This window comes from Thalassophryne amazonica, chromosome 9, assembly GCF_902500255.1.
Source record: "Thalassophryne amazonica chromosome 9, fThaAma1.1, whole genome shotgun sequence".
In the NCBI taxonomy this organism is placed as follows: domain Eukaryota; kingdom Metazoa; phylum Chordata; class Actinopteri; order Batrachoidiformes; family Batrachoididae; genus Thalassophryne; species Thalassophryne amazonica.
The window spans coordinates 94433124-94455854 of NC_047111.1; the positions used below are offsets into that span (position 1 = coordinate 94433124).

The window sequence follows — 22731 nt, forward strand, 5'->3', positions numbered from 1 at the left end:
TGAACCGGGAACCTTCTGCACTGAAACCATGTGCATTAACCACTTGGCCACCACCCCTGCAACACTTTTGATTAAAAATATAGGATCAGTGCAGCCCTAATAATTACAAATATTATTAGTTATTAAAAATAAATCAGACAGATAAAGTTATGAATAAAACTCAAAATTTTGACTATCTGTCTAATTTTTTTTTTTTTTTAAATAATGAAATAGAGAATGACCATTTCCACACGATTTATCCGGTGCACCTGAACGCTAATTATATCTTTTAGAGCAGCACATGAAGCAAGCGTGCACATGAAAGGGAGCTGTATTCAAAAGCGAGACGTGCTTTTATGTGCCGTCATGCACGAGTCAAAACAGCACGTAATGAGATTCTCTGCAATTGAAAGACTTTTGTCACAATGATGAAAGTCTTTCACAAGTCACATTGAATGTGTGCTGTAGACCAGGACTCATTAGCTAAACTTCAATAATCTTCAGTATCACTTATACAGACACACACATTCCTTACCTGCCACGGGGAATGTCCACATCCTCCTTTTTCCAGCGCAGTGTAGGCGGCGGGTCACCGTGAACCTGACACCTGAACTCAACACTCTCATCGACTAAGACCACCTGGTTCACGGGCCGCTGCACGAACACGGGTCTCTCTGGATGTAGACAATACACAAATCATAGATACTAAAAACACTTGGTGCAAAATGAGATTATAAGTTAAAGTTATGCAACTTTATTGTCAGTGCCTGGGCTATAGTTGGGTGCATGTAATGTAATTGATGGGATTACCCTTAAATTAAATCTGACAGTCTGAATTATGAGCCCATAGTCGGTGTTCAGCTTTCCACTTTAATACACTGCAATATAAAAACTGAGACATTTGTTCAACTCAAATATTTTAAAGAAGCAGATTACCAATTACAAACGTCATCAACAAACCTTGTTTGTAAGTAAGCAATATAAACATGGTTAATTATTGATGATGTTTCGTTGTGTAAGATTCCTCTATGTGTAAGATTCATTCATGTCCATCTGTTCATTAGTGTATAATAATTACTTGCAACAACAAATCAATGCGTTCTCATTAGCTTAGAAGGACCGCTTCATTTCTACGTGGGAGTGGGCCTCCTATACTGTTGTTGTCACGGCAGCCCAAAAGTGACACACTTATTCCATCTTTCACATTTTGTGGTGTGGCCAGAAGCAGTGGTGGGCACAGTTCTGCTAATAAGCTAATCACTAATCACTCATTTGTAAAGCTAACTTTTTCATTAGACGATTAGCTTTTCAGCTAACTTTGAAAATCACCAACGGACCAGTTAGCTTCCGTTAAATTTAATTCTGCTAACTTTCAGTCCGCTAACATTTTTTTTTTTTTTTGCTGGTAAAGGTTTAAGGTTTAACTGTCAAAAACGTTTGTAATCCCTAACATCATACATGTTAATTCCTGTCTGTTGTGTGTCTGCAACAGTCAGGCCAGTGTTCTGTTGAGATGAGCTCCCATTAGCGTACGACAGTTAGCATGTTGAGTGTAGCTCCCCTGTCGAGCTGTGCTTACCGTGGTCTGCTTTAAACACAGCATGTACATGCAAATCTTTACTTTTTTAAAGTGAAAAGACAAAGACCCTTATTGCTGTATTTTCTATGTAAAGACAAAACCTACGTGGGTTTTCTTCGGTGAGGAAGCTCTACGTGATGAGTAAGGTGTAGAATTTATCTCACCCACTGCATTGAACACAACACGGGTGAGCCGTTCCTGTAACAGTTTATAAATATAATACAGAGATAAACTGTGACTATTAATACTGCAATTTACTGCTTTTTATAAAGACAATGGCTCGTTTGGGATTTTATTTTTTATTTATTTATTTTTCATGCATTTGTTTTATATACACTCAACAAAAATATAAACGCAACACTTTTGGTTTTGCTCCCATTTTGTATGAGATGGACTCAAAGATCTAAAACTTTTTCCACATACACAATATCACCATTTCCCTCAAATATTGTTCACAAACCAGTCTAAATCTGTGATAGTGAGCACTTCTCCTTTGCTGAGATAATCCATCCCACCTCACAGCTGTGCCATATCAAGATGCTGATTAGACACCATGATTAGTGCACAGGTGTGCCTTAGACTGCCCACAATAAAAGGCCACTCTGAAAGGTGCAGTTTTATCACACAGCACAATGCCACAGATGTCGCAAGATTTGAGTGAGCGTGCAATTGGCATGCTGACAGCAGGAATGTCAACCAGAGCTGTTGCTCGTGTATTGAATGTTCATTTCTCTACCATAAGCCGTCTCCAAAGGCGTTTCAGAGAATTTGGCAGTACATCCAACGAGCCTCACAACCGCAGACCACGTGTAACCACACCAGCCCAGGACCTCCACATCCAGCATGTCCACCTCCAAGATCATCTGAGACCAGCCACTCAGACAGCTGCTGAAACAATCGGTTTGCATAACCAAAGAATTTCTGCACAAACTGTCAGAAATCGTCTCAGGGAAGCTCATCTGCATGCTTGTCGTCCTCATCGGGGTCTCGACCTGACTCCAGTTCGCCGTCGTAACCGACTTGAGTGGGCAAATGCTCACATTCGCTGGCGTTTGGCACATTGGAGAGGTGTTCTCTTCACGGATGATGCGAAGGAGATGTGTTGCACTGCATGAGGCAAATGGTGGTCACACCAGATACTGACTGGTATCCCCCCCCAATAAAACAAAACTGCACCTTTCAGAGTGGCCTTTTATTGTGGGCAGTCTAAGGCACACCTGTGCACTAATCATGGTGTCTAATCAGCATCTTGATATGGCACACCTGTGAGGTGGGATGGATTATCTCACCAAAGGAGAAGTGCTCACTATCACAGATTTAGACTGGTTTGTGAACAATATTTGAGGGAAATGGTGATATTGTGTATGTGGAAAAAGTTTTAGATCTTTGAGTTCATCTCATACAAAATGGGAGCAAAACCAAAAGTGTTGCGTTTATATTTTTGTTGAGTATAGTATATATAATATAATAATATTATATTATAATATTAATATTATATAATACTAATATTAATAATAATTAATATTAGTATTATATGAAATTAATATTAATATAATATATAATATATTATTATATTAATAATATTATATAGTATTATATAATATAGAGACAAACTGTGACTTCTAATACAGCAGTTAGCAGTAACTTCCACTAGATTTTTTTTAGCGGTTTATTAGTTTGGCGTTAACTTTTCAGTTAGCAGATTAATGGTTATTAAAGCTAACTTTTCAGTTAGCTCTGCCCAGCACTGGCCAGAATACTGAATAAAAAATAAGCAAAATCACTGGTTTCCCCCCATATAGTGTCTAATGGCTGTTAGCAGGAGGCTAAGAAGTTTGAGAACCTTCATTTTTGTGAAATGGATTGTCAGGCATATTGCTTATCGCAAGAGAAGGTGAAGGAGCATAAATCCCTGTCACCAAAAAAGTGAAGATATGCAAGGAAACAAAATCATGACTGGCAACAACACAATATATTCTGCATCCTCACCACTAGATGACACTAAATCCTACACACTGTTACTTTAATTTCACTGAAATAAGCATGGCACCAATGGCACCTTTTGACTGTTTTAGTTCTATCCCACTGTGGCAGTGTATGGCAGCAACATTACAAAATTTGCATCACCGTCCAAATAGTTATGGATCTTGCTGTATAATGGTTTGTTTAGTGTCCAAATATATATGGACTCAACAGACATCTTACCAAACACTGAGAGCTGAGCAGTTTCACTTTCTCTCTCTCCAACCATGTTGGCTGCCACACACACATAAATGCCTGTGTCGCTCTTCTTGGAGTTAGTGATGGTCAGCTTTCCACCTCGAACCTGGAAGAAGATGATTTTAATTACGTCTATTGGCTCCATTGACACTGTAAATATTCGGTGTTCAACATCTGACTGTGATTTTCAACATGACAGTCGATTAAGAAGTCAATGAGTGCATTGTGAGAAGAAACTGACCGTGATCCTATCATCTTTGAGGTCCAGACGAGCTTTATCCTTCCTCCAGAAGGTGGTGGGTTCAGGATGTCCTCGTGGAGGTTGACACTCGAGACTGGCTGTCTCACTGACTGCAACTACCACATCTTGTGGGTTCTGTCTGAAGTCATCACGCAACACTACAGGAAAAGGAGACAGATTTCAAAGAGTCTTTGGAGGTGTTTGAGTCAAGGCCAAATGCTCAAGGCCAAGTCCAAGGTCAATGTCAAGACCAAAGCTTTGACCTCCAAGGCACAGGTCAAGACTTGAGACCTCATGGCCAAGGCATGACTAATAAAAAGCAAATGAAAATGGATCATAGGAAGACAGAGGTTTACACAACAAAACCAAGAACATGAACATTTTTACATATAAAACATGATAAATTATTAAGGTAACTTCAAGCACAGCGGTTGTGACAACTTGTGACAGACAAAATGGCATTCCAAACTGAATTTACGATATAAAAATTAAATTAATGTACAGGTTGGATATTTGGACAGTTTGTTCAATTTGCATTCTCACGACAAATGAAAGTCGCATTTGGAACAATTCTGAGTCCCACCTTTTCAGCTGGACCTTGGCTCAATGCCAAGACCAAAGCTTTGACCCTCAAGGCAAAGGACAAGACTTGAGACCTCATGGCCAAGGCATGAATAATGAGAAGCAAATGAAAATGGATCATAGGATGACAAAGGTTCACACAACAAAAAATACCAAGAACATTATCTTTTTTTGCATATAAAACATGGTCAGTTATGAAGGTAACTTCAAGCACAGCAGTTATGACAACTTGTGACAGACAAAATGGCATCCCAAATTGAATTCTCATTATAAAAGTGATATCCATGTACAGATTGGGTATTTGGACAGTTTGTTCAATTTGAATTTTCACAACAATTGAAAACCCTGTTTGTAACTATACACTTGAAACCATTCTGAGTCCCACCTTTTCAGCTGGCCCTTGGTTCACATGCTTGGTCTATACCAGACTTTAAATGTGTACACCTTCTCAATCACGAGTAACTTGTAGAAAAGAAACATACACACAAGTCCAGTTTCCTAATTTTTGATTGAATAACACTGACAAAAATAAAAGAATGTACCCAATTTTTTTTTCCTGTGAATGCTGATGTGGAAAAGGTTGAAGAACATTTTTTTTTTAGTAAAAAAACAAACAAACAAACAACAACAAAAAACAAAACAAAACCATATTTCAGGACAGATTTCTTAAAATACTAAAATAAAATTTAACTTGCTTTCTAGTGTCTCAAATACTAAAAAAAATGTTTGCAAATTAAACAGCATTGTTGGACAAGGGATTATTTGTAGGAGGCCTGAGATTTTTTGGGTTTCTCACAGGAGATGGGAGACAAAGTTTGGAAACCACAGCTACAGTAATATTTTGCACAGTCTTTATGAATAAAGTAATAATTTCAAAAGTCTTTATGAATAATATGTTAATGTCCATATGTCCATACCATGACTGGAGAACCTGAGAAGTTGAGTGAGAAACTGAAGTGTCTGGGATTGTTATTGTCTTGGATCAAGACTAAGAACTATGTTTTCAGTGACTGCCTGAAATTAGCCATCAGAAAAGTATCTGAGTCATGAGGTCACAGGAGAGGTGATGCCAACACAGGTTTGGTGATGCCAACACCTTTGCAGGAGCACAAAGATCCAAGTACTTTCTTGTCTTAGAATATGTTGTAAGACACTAACCAGTGACTTGAGACAACATCTACGTAGCTATAGTATTAGGTCTCCTTGGAGGATCCTTGGGTGTTGCTAGAATGCCTTTGTGTCAAATGAATGGTTACTTAGGTAAAGTAATATTTTAAGGTATACCACAGTATACCGCAGTATATGGTATACTTCTGCGGTATACTGTGGTATAATGGTGTGATGGATGCAGCAATGCTCAGCACCAGTGCATGCTCCCAGACCTGAGCACACCTGTTTCTACACTGTGGCTTTTATAAATTCCAAAGGTTTTTGAACATCTAATGCCCACTTTAGATAATTGATTTGTAGGTGATTATCAGATTCCAGTTTTCAAAGATATAACATGGAGTTATGTTTGTCTAAAAATGCTGGAGACAAAGTCAGAGACTTCAGTTCCTTCAAGAAAGGTTGTTTCACTGCAGTTAAGAAACCAAAAAAGTACTTTGCAAAAGTTTATATGCAGATGACAGAATGCTCTATATATTTTTTAAACTGTCTTCTGTTTGTACATGTTTTGATAATGAAGTTAAAACTCCTCCAAACTTTTTTGTTTACAAGAGTCATCACTAATAGAGAAGAGCAACTAAAACAGGAACAAAAACACAGACCACATGACAGCTCTATGAAATATGGCCCCTGAAATATGTTACATTTTTATGTCACTCCTTAAGTTAGAATATAATTTATGAGTACTTTGTCTTTGTTCTTCCACAGCTGCCCAAACATGTTCATTTCTCTGCTGTGGGGATGTCTTCTGTATTTTATTTGTTCAAAGGAATAAAAACATCAAGGATTGTCAAAGAAATGTCTGTTAAAGCCATATTGTGAACATATGTCTGTGTGAGCTACTGTTGTTAAAAGGTTACAGCTTCACAACACCCTAATTCTGTCATAACTGTTATCTCATATATCCACTCTAAGATGCAGGAATAACAGTGTTGGCATTGCTGGAAATTTGAGTAAAATGTCTTTGTGGTGCTGATCCTATGCATGCTACAATCTAGAGTTTGTAATGATGCTTATTGTAGGCCTGCTTTTGAATAATATGGTGCACTGTATGACACCCAAAACAGAGAAAATTAATAATAATTAAGTAAATAAATGAATGTGACTAGATTGTTAAGGTCTGATTTCAGTTGATTTAACATTTAAATTATGAAATACATTACACATACATGACATTGCAGCAGTCAATGTTTAAGCAATTTTGTTAAGTATTGTTACTGACTTTGTTTTTCTAGGGAAAAAAAATGTGTCGAAATAATCATTTGTGAATTTTAAAGTGACATAAATTGATATTAAGTGTCTCGGTATCTGGTTTACTTTCTCCCCTCATTACTGCCATTGCGGTGCACACTGCAGCATGAGCTCCATGTCCCAGAGGACACCTCTAGTGAAAAGGAAAATCAGGCCCTTTGGCCAAGCTGTCAATCACAGGTGTTCCATGCTGGAGTAAATGAGTCTGAGCTGTAACACAACAAAAACGTACGCCCGACTGGTTGCCACGTGCTCCGATACGCATGGTGACCTATTCTATAAAGGCAAAACTCTACTCATCCAGTGACATTACTATCTCATACTTGCATTGTCACATTAAAGTTGCTTCTATAGCAGCAAAGTTCGTCTCGAGAGACTGTGAAGCCTAGATGCCACAGAGAAAAAAAACTTGAGTACTGGGTATGTCACGGTATGAGGTGAAATCCCAATTACAGCAATATTCCTGGAAGACATATACCAGGCATTGTGTTTTATAAAGTGGAGCTGACAGCTAGAACGGCAGCAAAACCTGACGCTCGAAACACAGAAAAATAGACGGTCATTACATGTTACATCGCTAAAACACAATTAAAAACAATTTGCCTTTGTTCCAGTGTATCTTATTACCTATTTTAAAGTGTATCCAATACCTGTGCGCTTTCAAATTTTTAATTGTAAGATTTTACATTTTGGTAGTGCAAGCAGTAAAGCTAAGGCACATACTGAACACACACCACTGCCTGGACCAATGATAAGATGATAAAACATCCATGACCCCTCAGAATGGTGCTGACATTTTTTTTTTTAGTTTAATAAGATGTTCCAGTGGTGGAGTTGGTGGAAATTATACTTACTGTGAAGATTGCAGATTTAACAAATACATACTATTTCACATATTTCTGCACATATGTAGACATGAATGAATACCTATGTAGATATGCAATTTCTTGGCAACATAATGGCACAGGTATTATTTTTTATTTGTCACAGGGTTTGTTTGTTTTTTAAGATTCAGATTACAGTCTTTTGGACTTTTTCCATGTTCACTTATGCTTACAACCATCATCTATAATATGCATATGTCACGACATGAATGAGTGAAGCTCGTCAGCATCTCACCATGTCATTTAGGTTCTTCAAACTTTATTTTGAGTAAATGCCTTTTTAAGCATTTTCCTTACAGCTTCTGGAATAGCTATGTCCCCCATACTCTCAGCCTTTTTAATCATTTTTCTTTTTTTGTTTTTCAGCTGACCCCCTAATTACAGCCCTCTTAACCCCCTGCCACTTTAAGCATTTTTTAAATATAGATTTAAATTAATATTCAAAGTTTTCATCTAGTTGACAGTAGGGCTGTACAATATGGCCAAATTATCGTATCTCAATATTGTCATATAAATTATTTATGTAATTATGTATTATGTAATTATGTAATTAAATCATGTAAATGTCACTTATATACATGCTGTCCATATTCTTGAGCCGCTTAGGTGGGTCAGGAGAGTTCCCATGGGATAAAAAAGCTTTTCAACCTACCATCCCTGGTTCTCAAGACAAGGCACCTAAGTGGCTCTACTCTCTCTTTCTCTCTCTCTCTTTTTTTTTAAAAGATATTTCGGTGTACCTTAGTAAACACTAGTAGAGTTCCACCTTAGATTTGGAATGTATAATAGAAGATATACCTTACTGAATTTTCATATCAATATGATATACGATATGACTATGATTTGACACAAAGTGCAGCAACAGTGAAAATTAAACATTCTTAAACAAAACAGTAATAATACCACACTCATTTTGTATTTGTATTGGAACACTTGGAATTTCACAATTTTATGCCATTCTAAATACAAGAAATACAAATAATAATAATAATAATAATAATAATAATAATAATAATAATAATAATAATAATAATAATAATAAAATAAATTTATAAAATGATCTTCCTCAAACTCAAACTGAAATCAGATCTCTAAAACTTGATAAAACCTGGAAATAATAATCAGTTTTATTGCCAGTTTTCTTTAGACAAGTCAGGGAATGGAAACATTTTGAAGTCACTGAATATGTCTTGTACTTTATTTACAACAATTATGAAGAAATTCAAAAGTTTCTTTTACCAAAACATCAAATCTTGGCTTTCATCTCAAATGTACTTTCTGTCAAATTGTAGCTGAACTTTCAGGTCTTCTTTTTAATAAAATCCTCCTCTACACCAGTTCATCAGGAAGCTGGATTTTATATTTTTAATTAATTTACATCAAGTTGTAGAGATTTGCTTTCAGTTTGAGTTAAGGAAGATCATTTTAGAAAAAAAAAAAAAATTGAAATGGAATAAACAAATTAAAATATGTGAAATACCAAGTGTTCCAATACTTTTGAGGGCAATTGAGAAACACTGAGGAGCAGCATCTTACATCTCATATATAGTGCAGCAGATAAGAGAATATTTAGAGTGGAAGCCTGCAAATGGTGATACAAACATCAAATTTGGCACAAATAATCCACAGACATGAACTCTTGAAAAACTGATTGGCCACTTGAATTTTCAGTAGTCAGCCAGGTAGGGGTCAATTGAAGAATTACACAGGGGTCTAAATCAGGGGTGGGGAACTTGTTCCAGAAAGGGCCAAAAGGATGCAGGTTTTCTTTGCAGCCACTGACTCCACCAGGTGATTTCACTGATTAATATCTCTTTGAGCAGATGGAATCAGTTAATCAGTGAAAGTTGCCCACCCTTGGTCTAAATTAAAAGATGCTCCAATCATATAGAAAACTACACCACATTATTTGCCTGATCATAAAGATTCCAAAAAGGTCTAGTTTGGACAATCTGTGACTGAACGTTATGCAGTTATGAGGTAAAAGCAGCAAGAATGGTGACAAAGGTCAGTTTCAGTTTGTACAGGGGTCAAAGTTTAAATTTTGCTCCAGTTGTATTTGTGCTGAATTTGATGCTTGTATCACCATTTGAAGGATTGTTTCCGTTATCTGCTGCAGTAAGCCAACTGAGCATGAACCAGCTGTTGTCTGTTAGCTTAAACATGTGTATATAAGGCAACCCGAATTATGCTGCTTTTAACAACCCGGACCTCATTTCTGGCATAAAATATGGTCGTTTACTCATCAATATAAGTTTGGTGTGATTAGAAGTCCATAGTTCAAACGACGTGTTCAGTTCAAATCTGAGGCAAACATTTTTCTTCTTCTACTAAGGTGCATTAGAACCATTTGTGGTACACAGCACAAACTACTGGACAGGAGGAACCTAGCAGTCAATGTGACTCACAAATTTGAAAATGTAGCTCCTTCAACCAGACGTGTGGTGCTGTGACATGTCAATCATCTGTGTCCAATCAGATTTCAGGGGAGTCCAGTGCAACCCTGGCCTCCGTTCTAGCTCCACCCATGCCAGGAAGTGTTCAACATTTGACATTTCCTGTTTCACTGTGACTGAAAATTTGGCATTTCCTGTTTGAGTGTGAGCTTGTCACTGAGATCCCGCAAGATTCCAGGGGATCTTGTCTGTCAATCCAGGAAGTGTTTGAAATTTGAACATTTCCTGTTTTAATGTGGAATCAAAATTTGGCACTTCCTGTTTAGGACACCCTGTATCATGATGCTTCGCTCATATTATAACAGTCAAGTGGCCTCTGTGTGCATGTGTGATGGCGTGCGTGTGTATGGCTTCAATCACTGCAAAACCGGGGAGAGCTGCCATTTGCTGCTTGGTATGCTTATGTATTTTGGGTCAAGGATGAACGCTGCAAAAATGGAAAGTTGACAGGACTAATAATTTTGGAGAAGCTACAGATATTAGCTAACAACACTTAATGGATGTTGCTAACTACATTCTGGACTCACATGTCATTCCAGTAGGAGGCGGTAAGTTATGTTTATATTCTAAGTGTGACTGCGATGAGTGATTTTATTTTGTAAGTTCAAAGTAAGTACATAATATCATTGTAAATACGCTTAAAATATATGGATGACACATGAAAGTGAAAACACTTATTTCCATTAAGGCAAGGTCCTTAATCCCATTAGTGATTTTCCAGTCAGGCTGGGATTTGAACCAAGGATCATCTAGTCTCAAGCCCAATGCTTAACCACTAGACTATCACCTCCCCAATGATATGTTCCAGAAATCTTGCATTACGTGCACTGCTCAGTTTTGCAACAAAAAAGTTTTAAACTTCATTACTAGCCCTAAATTGCCATCATCTAAACTTTTATAGGAATGTATTGTAGACATGAAATGCAAGAATGGATGATTTTTAAATGAGAGGAAGTGTTGTGTGGGCCGCTGAAGAGGAGGTACTGCTGGCCCACCACCACCAGAGGGCGCCCTGCCTGGAGTGCGGGCTCCAGGCACCAGAGGGCGCCGCCGCCTCACGGGAGCAGCCTCGGTGACAGCTGTCACCCATCACCTGAGACAGCTGACGGCAATCATCAGTGGGGTATATCAGCAGGATGGCATCTCCACCTCATTGCCGAGATATCGTTTCTACCGGAGAGGTAACGTATTGAAGCTAACAGAGTGTATCTTTTTGGATTGAGCTAGTTTTTTTGGATTACTGTTCCAACGAGAGGTGGAGGTAACTTTCCTGCTGTTCGGAGTCCTGGGTGCAAACGCGCCCCCATCTAACTGTACTTTGTTCCTCGCCAGCAGTACCAGGTCCGACACGCGGAGGCAGTGGCCACCTGGGAGTTCGGGACTTGGCGGCTCCAGTATTCCCGGGGTCCTGTGGCGGAGGAAGCCGTGTGGTTCCGGTCTTACCTTGGAGAGGCGTCTCCTATCTTCGAGCCTGCCCACACGACACTTTTGTGAATTGACTGTTGTCCATTTCTGTGATTGGTTGTATTCGTTGTGCACATTCACAACAGTAAAGCGTTGTTATTTGACTTACTCCATTGTCCGTTCATTTGCGCCCCCTGTTGTGGGTCCGTGTTCCTACACTTTCCCAACAGGATATCTCGGCCAGCGTCATGGATCCCGAGGGGCGTCAACCGGCTGTTGAACGGCCAATGGAAGAACAAGGCGCACAGGCGTCCGCAGGAGGGGTAATCGGTGAGTTGCAGCGGATCCTCACCGCTTTCACGACTCGGTTAGATTTGATGACCGAGCAGAACGTCCTCCTGAACCACAGGGTGGAGGCTCTCGCCGCGCAGGTGGAGGCGCGCCCTCCGGGCGCCGCTGCGGCTCTCCCTCCCGTAGACCCTGTGCGTAACAGCGACATTCCACTGGTTGTCCAACGACCCCTCCCACCTTCCCCTGAAGCATACATAAGCCCCCCAGAGCCGTACGGAGGCTGTGTGGAGACGTGCACGGATTTTCTTATGCAGTGTTCGCTCGTCTTCGCACAGCGTCCCGTCATGTACGCGACTGACGCTAGCAAAGTAGCTTATGTGATAAATCTGCTTCGTGGTGAGGCACGCGCTTGGGCTACAGCGCTCTGGGAGCAAAGTTCACGGCTCCTTCTGACATATGATGGGTTTGTGAGGGAGCTCAGAACGGTGTTCGATCACCCTAATAGAGGAGAGACCGCTTCAGCCGTGCTGCTGTCAATGAGACAGGGGTGCCGGAGCGCAGCTGCCTATGCAGTCGACTTCCGCATCGCGGCTGCGAGGTCCGGCTGGAATAGCGCTGCCCTCCGCGCCGCCTTCGTAAACGGACTGTCATTGGTCCTCAAGGAGCACCTGGTGGCTAAGGACGAACCGCGGGATTTAGATGGGCTTATCGATCTTGTTATACGTTTAGACAATCGGTTAAATGAGCGCCGTCGGGAACGAGACGAAGGGCGTGGCCAGGCACGCGTCGTCCCTCTCCCTTCCGGTTCCGACCGCGTTCCGCCCTCCCCACGCTCCACGGCCCCTGCGCTCCGTGCGGTTACAGCCCCCCCTGCTGACGAAGCTATGGACACGAGTAGGGCAACATTTAGGGCACCGGTCACACAAAGGAGGCTGGCCCGCGGGGCGTGTTTTGTTTGTGGCTCGATTGAGCATCAAGTAAGGGACTGCCCCGAGCGGTTAAACACCAACGCCCGCCCCTAGAAACTGGGCTAGGGGTGGGCCGAGACGTTCACGTGGGACACACCCACATTGCCACACGACTCCCAGTTACAATCCTTTATGAGGATTTAACCCTGAAGGCCCCAGCACTGGTGGACACGGGCTCAGAAGGGAATTTGCTAGATAGCAAATGGGCTAGGGAGATAGGGTTCCCTCTGGTGGCGCTTACCTTGCCTGTGCAGGTACGGGTGCTAGATGGCTCCCTACTCCCTCCAATCACTCACAAGACACCACCAGTAACTCTGGTGGTGTCGGGGAATCACCGGGAGGAAATCAAGTTTTTCGTGACTCCGGCCACCTCCTGTGTGATTTTAGGTTTTCCCTGGATGTTGAAACACAATCCCCGGATCGATTGGCCGTCCGGGGTAGTGGTTCAGTGGAGCGAGACCTGCCATCGGGTATGTTTAGGTTCCTCGGTTCCTCCCGGTTCCCAGGCCAGGGAGGAGGTCAGAGCCCCGCCCAATCTAGGGACGGTGCCGGTGCAGTACCATGACCTTGCGGAGGTGTTCAGCAAGGATCTGGCACTCACCCTTCCCCCGCACCGCCCGTATGATTGTGCCATTGATTTGGTTCCAGGCGTTGAGTTCCCGTCCAGTAGGCTGTACAACCTCTCACGACCTGAACGCGAATCAATGGAGACCTACATCCGGGACTCTTTGGCTGCCGGGTTGATCCGGAATTCCACCTCCCCGATGGGTGCTGGTTTCTTTTTTGTGGGGAAAAAGGATGGCGGATTACGTCCATGCATCGATTACAGGGGACTGAACGAAATCACGGTTCGTAACCGATACCCCTTACCCTTGTTGGATTCGGTGTTCACGCCCCTGCATGGAGCCAAGATATTCACCAAGCTTGATCTTAGGAATGCGTATCACCTGGTTCGGATCCGGAAGGGAGACGAGTGGAAGACGGCATTTAACACCCCGTTAGGTCATTTTGAGTACCTGGTCATGCCGTTCGGTCTTACAAATGCTCCCGCGACGTTCCAAGCATTGGTTAATGATGTCTTGCGGGACTTCCTGCACCGATTCGTCTTCGTATATTTAGACGACATACTCATCTTTTCTCCGGATCCTGAGACCCATGTCCGACATGTACGTCAGGTCCTGCAGCGGTTATTGGAGAACCGGCTGTTTGTTAAGGGCGAGAAGTGTGAGTTTCACCGCACCTCTTTGTCCTTCCTGGGGTTCATCATCTCCCCCAACTCCGTCGCTCCTGATCCGACCAAGGTTGCGGCGGTGAGAGACTGGCCCCAACCTACAAGCCGTAGGAAGCTGCAACAGTTCCTCGGCTTTGCGAATTTCTACAGGAGGTTCATTAAGGGCTACAGTCAGGTTGTTAGCCCCCTGACAGCCCTGACCTCACCAAAAGTCCCCTTCACCTGGTCGGATCGTTGCGGCGCCGCGTTCAAGGAGTTGAAACGGCGCTTCTCGTCTGCACCCGTTCTGGTGCAGCCCGATCCTAGTCGCCAGTTAGTGGTTGAAGTGGACGCCTCGGACTCAGGGATAGGAGCTGTGCTGTCCCAGAGTGGGAAGACCGATAAGGTCCTTCATCCGTGTGCCTATTTTTCCCGCAGGTTGACCCCGGCTGAACGGAACTATGACGTCGGCAACCGAGAACTCCTTGCGGTGAAAGAGGCTCTTGAAGAGTGGAGCCCCATCACACCTCGCCCCTCTGTACACCCGGTCCGGCACCACCTCCTGCCCGGATCATCGATGGCGAGCCGGCTTGGACAGTGTGCCGGTTGTTGGACGTCCGACGGATGGGCCGGGGCTTTCAATATCTGGTGGACTGGGAGGGGTACGGTCCCGAAGAACGCTCCTGGGTGAAGAGGAGCTTCATCCTGGACCCGGCCCTCCTGGCCGACTTCTACCGTCGCCACCCGGACAAGCCCGGTCGGGCGCCAGGAGGCGCCCGTTGAGGGGGGGGGTCCTGTTGTGTGGGCCGCTGAAGAGGAGGTACTGCTGGCCCACCACCACCAGAGGGCGCCCTGCCTGGAGTGCGGGCTCCAGGCACCAGAGGGCGCCGCCGCCTCACGGGAGCAGCCTCGGTGACAGCTGTCACCCATCACCTGAGACAGCTGACGGCAATCATCAGTGGGGTATATCAGCAGGACGGCATCTCCACCTCATTGCCGAGATATCGTTTCTACCGGAGAGGTAACGTATTGAAGCTAACAGAGTGTATCTTTTTGGATTGAGCTAGTTTTTTTGGATTACTGTTCCAACGAGAGGTGGAGGTAACTTTCCTGCTGTTCGGAGTCCTGGGTGCAAACGCGCCCCCATCTAACTGTACTTTGTTCCTCGCCAGCAGTACCAGGTCCGACACGCGGAGGCAGTGGCCACCTGGGAGTTCGGGACTTGGCGGCTCCAGTATTCCCGGGGTCCTGTGGCGGAGGAAGCCGTGTGGTTCCGGTCTTACCTTGGAGAGGCGTCTCCTATCTTCGAGCCTGCCCACACGACACTTTTGTGAATTGACTGTTGTCCATTTCTGTGATTGGTTGTATTTGTTGTGCACATTCACAACAGTAAAGCGTTGTTATTTGACTTACTCCATTGTCCGTTCATTTGCGCCCCCTGTTGTGGGTCCGTGTTCCTACACTTTCCCAACAGGAAGCAGACTACACAAAGCATAAAATATCTTGGATTCATATTGTCCCCAATTAAATAAATGAATGTCAAAATAAATGTAGCAGCCACTATCTTTTGTTTAATTTGCATTTTTCATATCGTTCCAACTTTTTTTTTTTTTCTTTTTGTGATTTCGGGTTGTATACATGTACGGTCTACTGGTGTCCCCCATTCCTTTGCTGTTATAACCGGTGGGGTTTTCACAGGTTTTATGTGAAGTGGCATTCATGGGATGGTGGAGGATCTTATCTTCTAGTTTCAAACGTGGATCCCCTTGAGAGGCATCACCTCTGTGGTGGTAATTATTTCAGATGCTGGGCCCCCCACCACTGTTGAATGTTGTTTGATTGAATACTGCTCATTTATTCAAACAAGCTATTCAAGAGGCCGCTCGCATTCATTTATCAAATCACAAGCCGAATGATTTGTAAATGGGTTTCATTCTATGGTAGAATTGGTGGTAAAAAAATATGTGACAAGGGGCAAGAATCTGAATGCAAATAACTATTCAGGGGCTCATTACGTGATTAGCAGGAGAAGCAGAGGCTGGTGCAGTAGTTATGTTTTCCCACATTCCAGTTACTTAGTAGCAATACCATATATTTCACCATGATCTCAAATCCATATAGTTCCAGGCTGAGATCTCAGTGTGTGCTGCTCAGGTTACAAACTGCTCAAAATAATTCCAAAGCAGAAAATCAACTCCAGTTGGTAACGCATAGATTTCAAGCTGTCTCCAATTATGGCTCCACCGCAGGTGATATTTCAAAACATGCCTAAGGTTTGCACAGATAATGCATTTATCATTTTCCCCGGTACACTTAACGTCTCGTTTATTCATTAAGCTCACACATATTTACTGCACCATCTCCCCTCAAGCAGTCAGTGTGCCAAGTGTTATTACAGCACGCCGCTCGTGCAAGGAAAAACAAAGTAATAAAGCACTACGCCGGATTTGTTTTTAAACCTTACAGGTAGGGTAGATCTTTGAAATTTTGCACAGGTCAACAACACCACACATCAGCATGCTTGCATACAGAGTTTCCATTGCACACAAGAAAAAAGATGCATTACATACAGACAGCCACTGAAAATAAGTTCATAAATAAATGGAGGCTTGCAATTAAATTGTAAGTTAGTCACTTTAATCAATCAATCAATCAATTTTATTTATATAGCGCCAAATCACAACAAACAGTTGCCCCAAGGTGCTTTATATTGTAAGGCAAGGCCATACAATAATTACGTAAAAACCCCAATGGTCAAAACGACCCCCTGTGAGCAAGCACTTGGCGACAGTGGGAAGGAAAAACTCCCTTTTAACAGGAAGAAACCTCCAGCAGAACCAGGCTCAGGGAGGGGCAGTCTTCTGCTGGGACTGGTTGGGGCTGAGGGAGAGAACCAGGAAAAAGACATGCTGTGGAGGGGAGCAGAGATCAATCACTAATGATTAAATGCAGAGTGGTGCATACAGAGCAAAAAGAGAAAGAAACACAGTGCATTATGGGAACCCCCCAGCAGTCTAAGTCTATAGCAGCATAACTAAGGGATGGTTCAGGGTCACCTGATCCAACCCTAACTATAAGCTTTAGCAAAAAGGAAAGTTTTAAGCTTTAACTTTAACTACCACAAGAAGGTTTGAGGCTACTGAACAATTCTGAGGAATTTATCTCACAAGGTGATCACATGTTCTCAATCAACATTACCAGAAACACCAAACATCTTTCAAAACATTATAATGCAAGCAAAGCAAACAAGAAAGAATACATGGTACATTTACTGTATACTTTATTAAGGGTGGAACCGTTAACTGATAAGAACTGAAACTTGATTTTAAAGTAACAAAATACAACTGAATATCCTAAATTGATGTAAATCTATTCTAAACCAGTGGTGGGCACAGATAACCAAAAAATTTACTTCGATAACAGATAATCAGATAACCGAAAAGCTATCATTGATAAAGATAAACTGATAAACCACCCAAAAATGTATTGGAAGTTACAGATAACCGATAAATTCCAGTATTGTCTTTGGTACATTTGCAACTACTAACAAGCTGAATTTGAGTTTTAACACCACGATCGCTTTTGGAAGCACCAAAAGCGAAAACAGACACAAACAATGAGCCCACGCTTCTATGTTTGAACATGTTGCCCCTGCTGGAAGCTCTTGTTTACTACACAGCTTGCAGCAGCACAGAAGCACCCTGAGAGCAGCCACAAAGCCCAGCTCTCTACCAATCACAGTGCTCCGGGTCAGGCGGAGGTGTTGGATAATAAAGTCATGCTGACTTATGGTTTGGTGTGAATACTGATAGAATAACTCCATTAATGTCTGTAGGAATTGTCAGGAATTGTCAATTCTGTAGGGATCTCTTAGGAAACTTTTAACAGGTATCAACTGATTTTAAATTTTAAAAATGTTTGCCACTGTTCAGCTTTGTTTACTACGTTATCAGTCTAGAAGTTATTGGACAAAAATGTATCGGAAGATAATTAGTCTGATAATGGTTTTTAAAGTTATCTAAAAAGATAATCTGATAATGAAAACATTATCTTCGATAATTATCTGTTATCAGATTATCGGAACTGTGCTCACCACTGTTCTAAACTAGTTAATGGATCACTATGAACAATGTAATTCGGTTAAGCTTGTTTTGTTGCTACTTCCAAGTCTTAAAAATTTTGAAAAAGTTCAAAGGTCAGGACAAGGCTCTCATGGGACTGGTGACTGAAATGTTAACATTCCCCGTGAGGTAAAAATGAAATCAACATGTCTGATAGTGGGAGGCTGTAAAACAGATAAATGTACCTGCTGGAACTGTACATTCACTTCATAATTTGTTAGTACTGATGTACCACTTAAGAACGGCTTAGTGATGCTAAGCTAACAAGAGCATCTTCTGCTATTGTATGTGTTGCTGCCGCTAGTGAAGAACAAAGGTGGGCAGAGGCAGCACTGATGTGCTACAGCACAGTAGAAAAACCTGGTTTTATTGAAATGTGTGTTTGAAGGTGTTTGTTTGTCGCATCCTGTCTATGGCTGATGCTGAGACCCTCATTCATGCATTTGTTTCTTCTAGATTGGACGACTGCAATGTTCTATTTTCTGGTTTACCACAGTGCAGCATTAGGGGTCTCCAATTTGTTCAAAATGCTGCTGCCAGACTTTTGACTTTTGGCATCTCTTCACTGGATTCCTGTCCCTGTGATATAGGATTTTAAGATTCTGTTACTAACCTATGAAATTATTCACGGACTAGCACCTCCCTACTTAGCTGACCTACTTGAACCCTACGTACCAGCCCGGGCTCTCAGTTGGTAAGGTTAGACCTTATTTGTGTGAAGTGCCTTGAGGCAACTTTGTTGTGATTTGGTGCCATATAAATTAAATGAACTGAACTGGAAGGTAAGCAATGACAGTGAGCACAATGGTCAGTTTGTGTGACCAGTCAGACCTCTTTCTTGGATGGACCAACTCTTCAACGGATGGACTGAACAGCATTCTTTTAATTAATGCAAGGATGTAATTTTTATTTTTATTACCTATGCAACACTTCTGTTAGTTTTTAAGTTTTTAAATTTTAGCTCATTATCTTACTCCTGTGTGAATTGTAGGAGTGGTTAGCTTTTTGTTAGTGCTTAGCTTGTACTAGGTTTTGCTACGTGTTTAGGTAAATATATTCCTGGGCCAGAGCACCCAACATTGCCTTTTACCTTAGGGTGCTGACATTGTATAAGGATATTCGGATGAAGAAACATGACACAAGATATAACCACATAGTTATTCATGTCAGCACCAGTGTTATTAGGATGTGACAATCTGAGGTCAAATGGATATAGAGAGGACTTGCAATCTCACCAGAAAGATGTGTTGGCATCAAATAATAGTCTCTGCTCCCCTCCCATCTCTGGGGAATGATGAGGCATTTAGCAGGCTGACGTCATTGAATAGGTGGCTGGTGCAGTTTTGTACACAGCAAGGGTTTAGTTTTATTCATAACTGGCCATTTTTCTTGGGTTGTTGTGGCTTGCTGATAGTGGGTGGCCATCATACTACTGGGGAAAGAGCCACCTTCTTATCTGGAAACATAGAGTTCTACAGGGAGGGTAATATTAGGTCACTACAGCAGGCCAAGGAGCAGGTGATTAGAGAACCTGTGGGGCCTGCTATTAATGTGCTGTGGAATCCTATAGCCTAGTGTGGAAATTAGCACAGGACTACACTGTCACCATAATGACAGTGTAGTCTACGTGCCAGGAAGGGAAATTTTTCAAGTTGAGACTGTGGCCTGTTTCCACAGACATACCCATAAAGAGCTTAGAGAGACATGTTTTGCAAATTTAGTTCCTGTTACTACACTGGACAACAGTAAAATTGAAGGTGCCCCACTGGCTGTTTCTGCAGTGTCAAATATTCCGTGTCTGCTACCTTCAACCTGTGTGGAACTTCACAACCCCAAACCTAATCTTAGGCATCTTACATATATTACTTTGCAACCATCCCTGAATCCCAGCAGTCAAAATGTCAACCCTAATGAGGTCCTGAGTTTGGGTTCCATTAACATATGGTCACTGTCCTCAAAATCACTGTTGGTAAATTATCCAATTATGAAACACCACTTAGATATGATAAAGCCTGCCACCAGTGTACACATTTAGTCACATCCCTTATGATACAAAGCAAGTTGGAGGTGTTACTTTAATTCACAAATCTGGATCTAGCTTACTCGCTCTTGGGGATCTAAAATATACACTCAACAAAAATATAAACGCAACACTTTTGGTTTTGCTCCCATTTTGTATGAGATGAACTCAAAGATCTAAAACTTTTTCCACATACACAATATCACCATTTCCCTCAAATATTGTTCACAAACCAGTCGAAATCTGTGATAGTGAGCACTTCTCCTTTGCTGAGATAATCCATCCCACCTCACAGGTGTGCCATACCAAGATGCTGATTAGACACCATGATTAGTGCACAGGTGTGCCTTAGACTGCCCACAATAAAAAGCCACTCTGAAAGGTGCAGTTTTATCACACAGCACAATGCCACAGATGTTGCAAGATTTGAGGGAGCGTGCAATTGGCATGCTGACAGCAGGAATGTCAACCAGAGCTGTTGCTCGTGTATTGAATGTTCATGTCTCTACCATAAGCCGTCTCCAAAGTCGTTTCAGAGAATTTGGCAGTACATCCAACCAGCCTCACAACCGCAGACCACATGTAACCACACCAGCCCAGGACCTCCACATCCAGCATGTTCACCTCCAAGATCGTCTGAGACCAGCCACTCTGACAGCTGCTGAAACAATCGGTTTGCATAACCAAAGAATTTCTGCACAAACTGTCAGAAACCGTCTCAGGGAAGCTCATCTGCATGCTTGTCGTCCTCATCGGGGTCTCGACCTGACTCCAGTTCGTCGTCGTAACCGACTTGAGTGGGCAAATGCTCACATTCGCTGGCGTTTGGCACGTTGGAGAGGTGTTCTCTTCACGGATGATGCGAAGGAGATGTGTTGCACTGCATGAGGCAAATGGTGGTCACACCAGATACTGACTGGTATCCCCCCCCCCCCCCAATAAAACAAAACTGCACCTTTCAGAGTGGCCTTTTATTGTGGGCAGTCTAAGGCACACCTGTGCACTAATCATGGTGTCTAATCAGCATCTTGATATGGCACACCTGTGAGGTGGGATGGATTATCTCAGCAAAGAAGTGCTCACTATCACAGATTTAGACTGGTTTGTGAACAATATTTGAGGGAAATGGTGATATTGTGTATGTGGAAAAAGTTTTAGATCTTTGAGTTCATCTCATACAAAATGGGAGCAAAACCAAAAGTGTTGCGTTTATATTTTTATTGAGTATATAAAGTGATATCTGTGATCTTTTCTCTGGCCGTTTCTTTCTTTGGAATATGTCTTTCATATAATTCCTGTGTGTATAGCATGTCACTTTTACTAGTCCCATAACAACGATGCTTTCAAACGCTTTATACATATCTGTGCTTATCTGGACAATAAGATAATATTTTTGTGAAAACAAACAAACAAGCAAACACACAAAAACTATGCTCTTCCTCCCAAATTTACCCTTTGTTTGACAAAAGGGTATTCTGGTGGTAAGCATTCTCCAGAAATATGTGCTACCAGAGACACCCAGGCTTGGACCAATCATACATTACTTCTGTCCTTGTTTAACCATAATTCATGAATTTAGGTTTACTGTGGTCAATAAAACAATTTCTTCATTGAGTGCACCAAAAACATCCTTGAAAAACATGAACATGATTTTCCACATCTGCTGTCACAGTCATCAGAACTTTCAGTTCCACATTTAAGAGGCTATAGTTGATGATAAGGAATGATATGGTAGGTGATGGTCTAGTGATTAAGCGGAGGTGATGGTTTAGTGGTTAAGCGTTGGGTGTGAGACCAGAGGATCCTTGGTTCAAACCCCAGCCTGACCAGAAAATCACCAAGGACCCTTGGGCAAGGTCCTTAATCCCAGAGTTGCTCCCGGTGTGTTGGGAGCACCTTGGTGTGTGAGTGTGTTTGAGTGAATGGGTGAATATGAGGTGTAATTGTAAAGCACTTTGAGCATGTGATGCAGATGGAAAAGTGCTGTATAAATGCAGTCCATTTACCCTAAGCATTTTGTAAATTCAATGAATTAATATGTTATATTCAATGTAATCATTTTCAATTTAAGCACATTACTTCCTTCTGTTACTATTGCTTTCTTCAGACCAGTTTGTTGCTTTAATGTTCACTTTCTCGTTCCTCTTCTTGCTCTTCTTTGTCGTGGAACAGTATGTGGCTAGTATTGTTTTTAGCCTCCCTTGCCTGATCTTTATCTTTATTTCTTCCTGTGTTTTCTTTGGGTTCTTTGTCCTTTTTGTCTTTTATCCTTCCTTTCTTATCAGAGTGTTTCTTGTCATCAGGAAACTCACTCTTTCTCTCTCTACTTGTATCTTTCTGCTCTCATGGGATGAGGCC

At 42.0% G+C, this 22731-nt stretch overlaps 1 protein-coding gene across 1 annotated transcript in view; it reads right to left on the minus strand.

Moving 5' to 3' along the window:
* The window catches only part of LOC117517989 (roundabout homolog 2-like), a 334769-nt gene that overhangs the window by 142989 nt on the left and 169049 nt on the right, over positions 1 to 22731 (minus strand). Inside the window, exons 3-5 of the mRNA XM_034179106.1 lie at positions 4020 to 4177; positions 3764 to 3884; positions 515 to 653 (exon numbers count right to left, since the gene is read on the minus strand). Coding sequence (XP_034034997.1) covers positions 515 to 653; positions 3764 to 3884; positions 4020 to 4177 — 418 coding nt within the window. The remainder of the gene's footprint in view (positions 1 to 514; positions 654 to 3763; positions 3885 to 4019; positions 4178 to 22731) is intronic.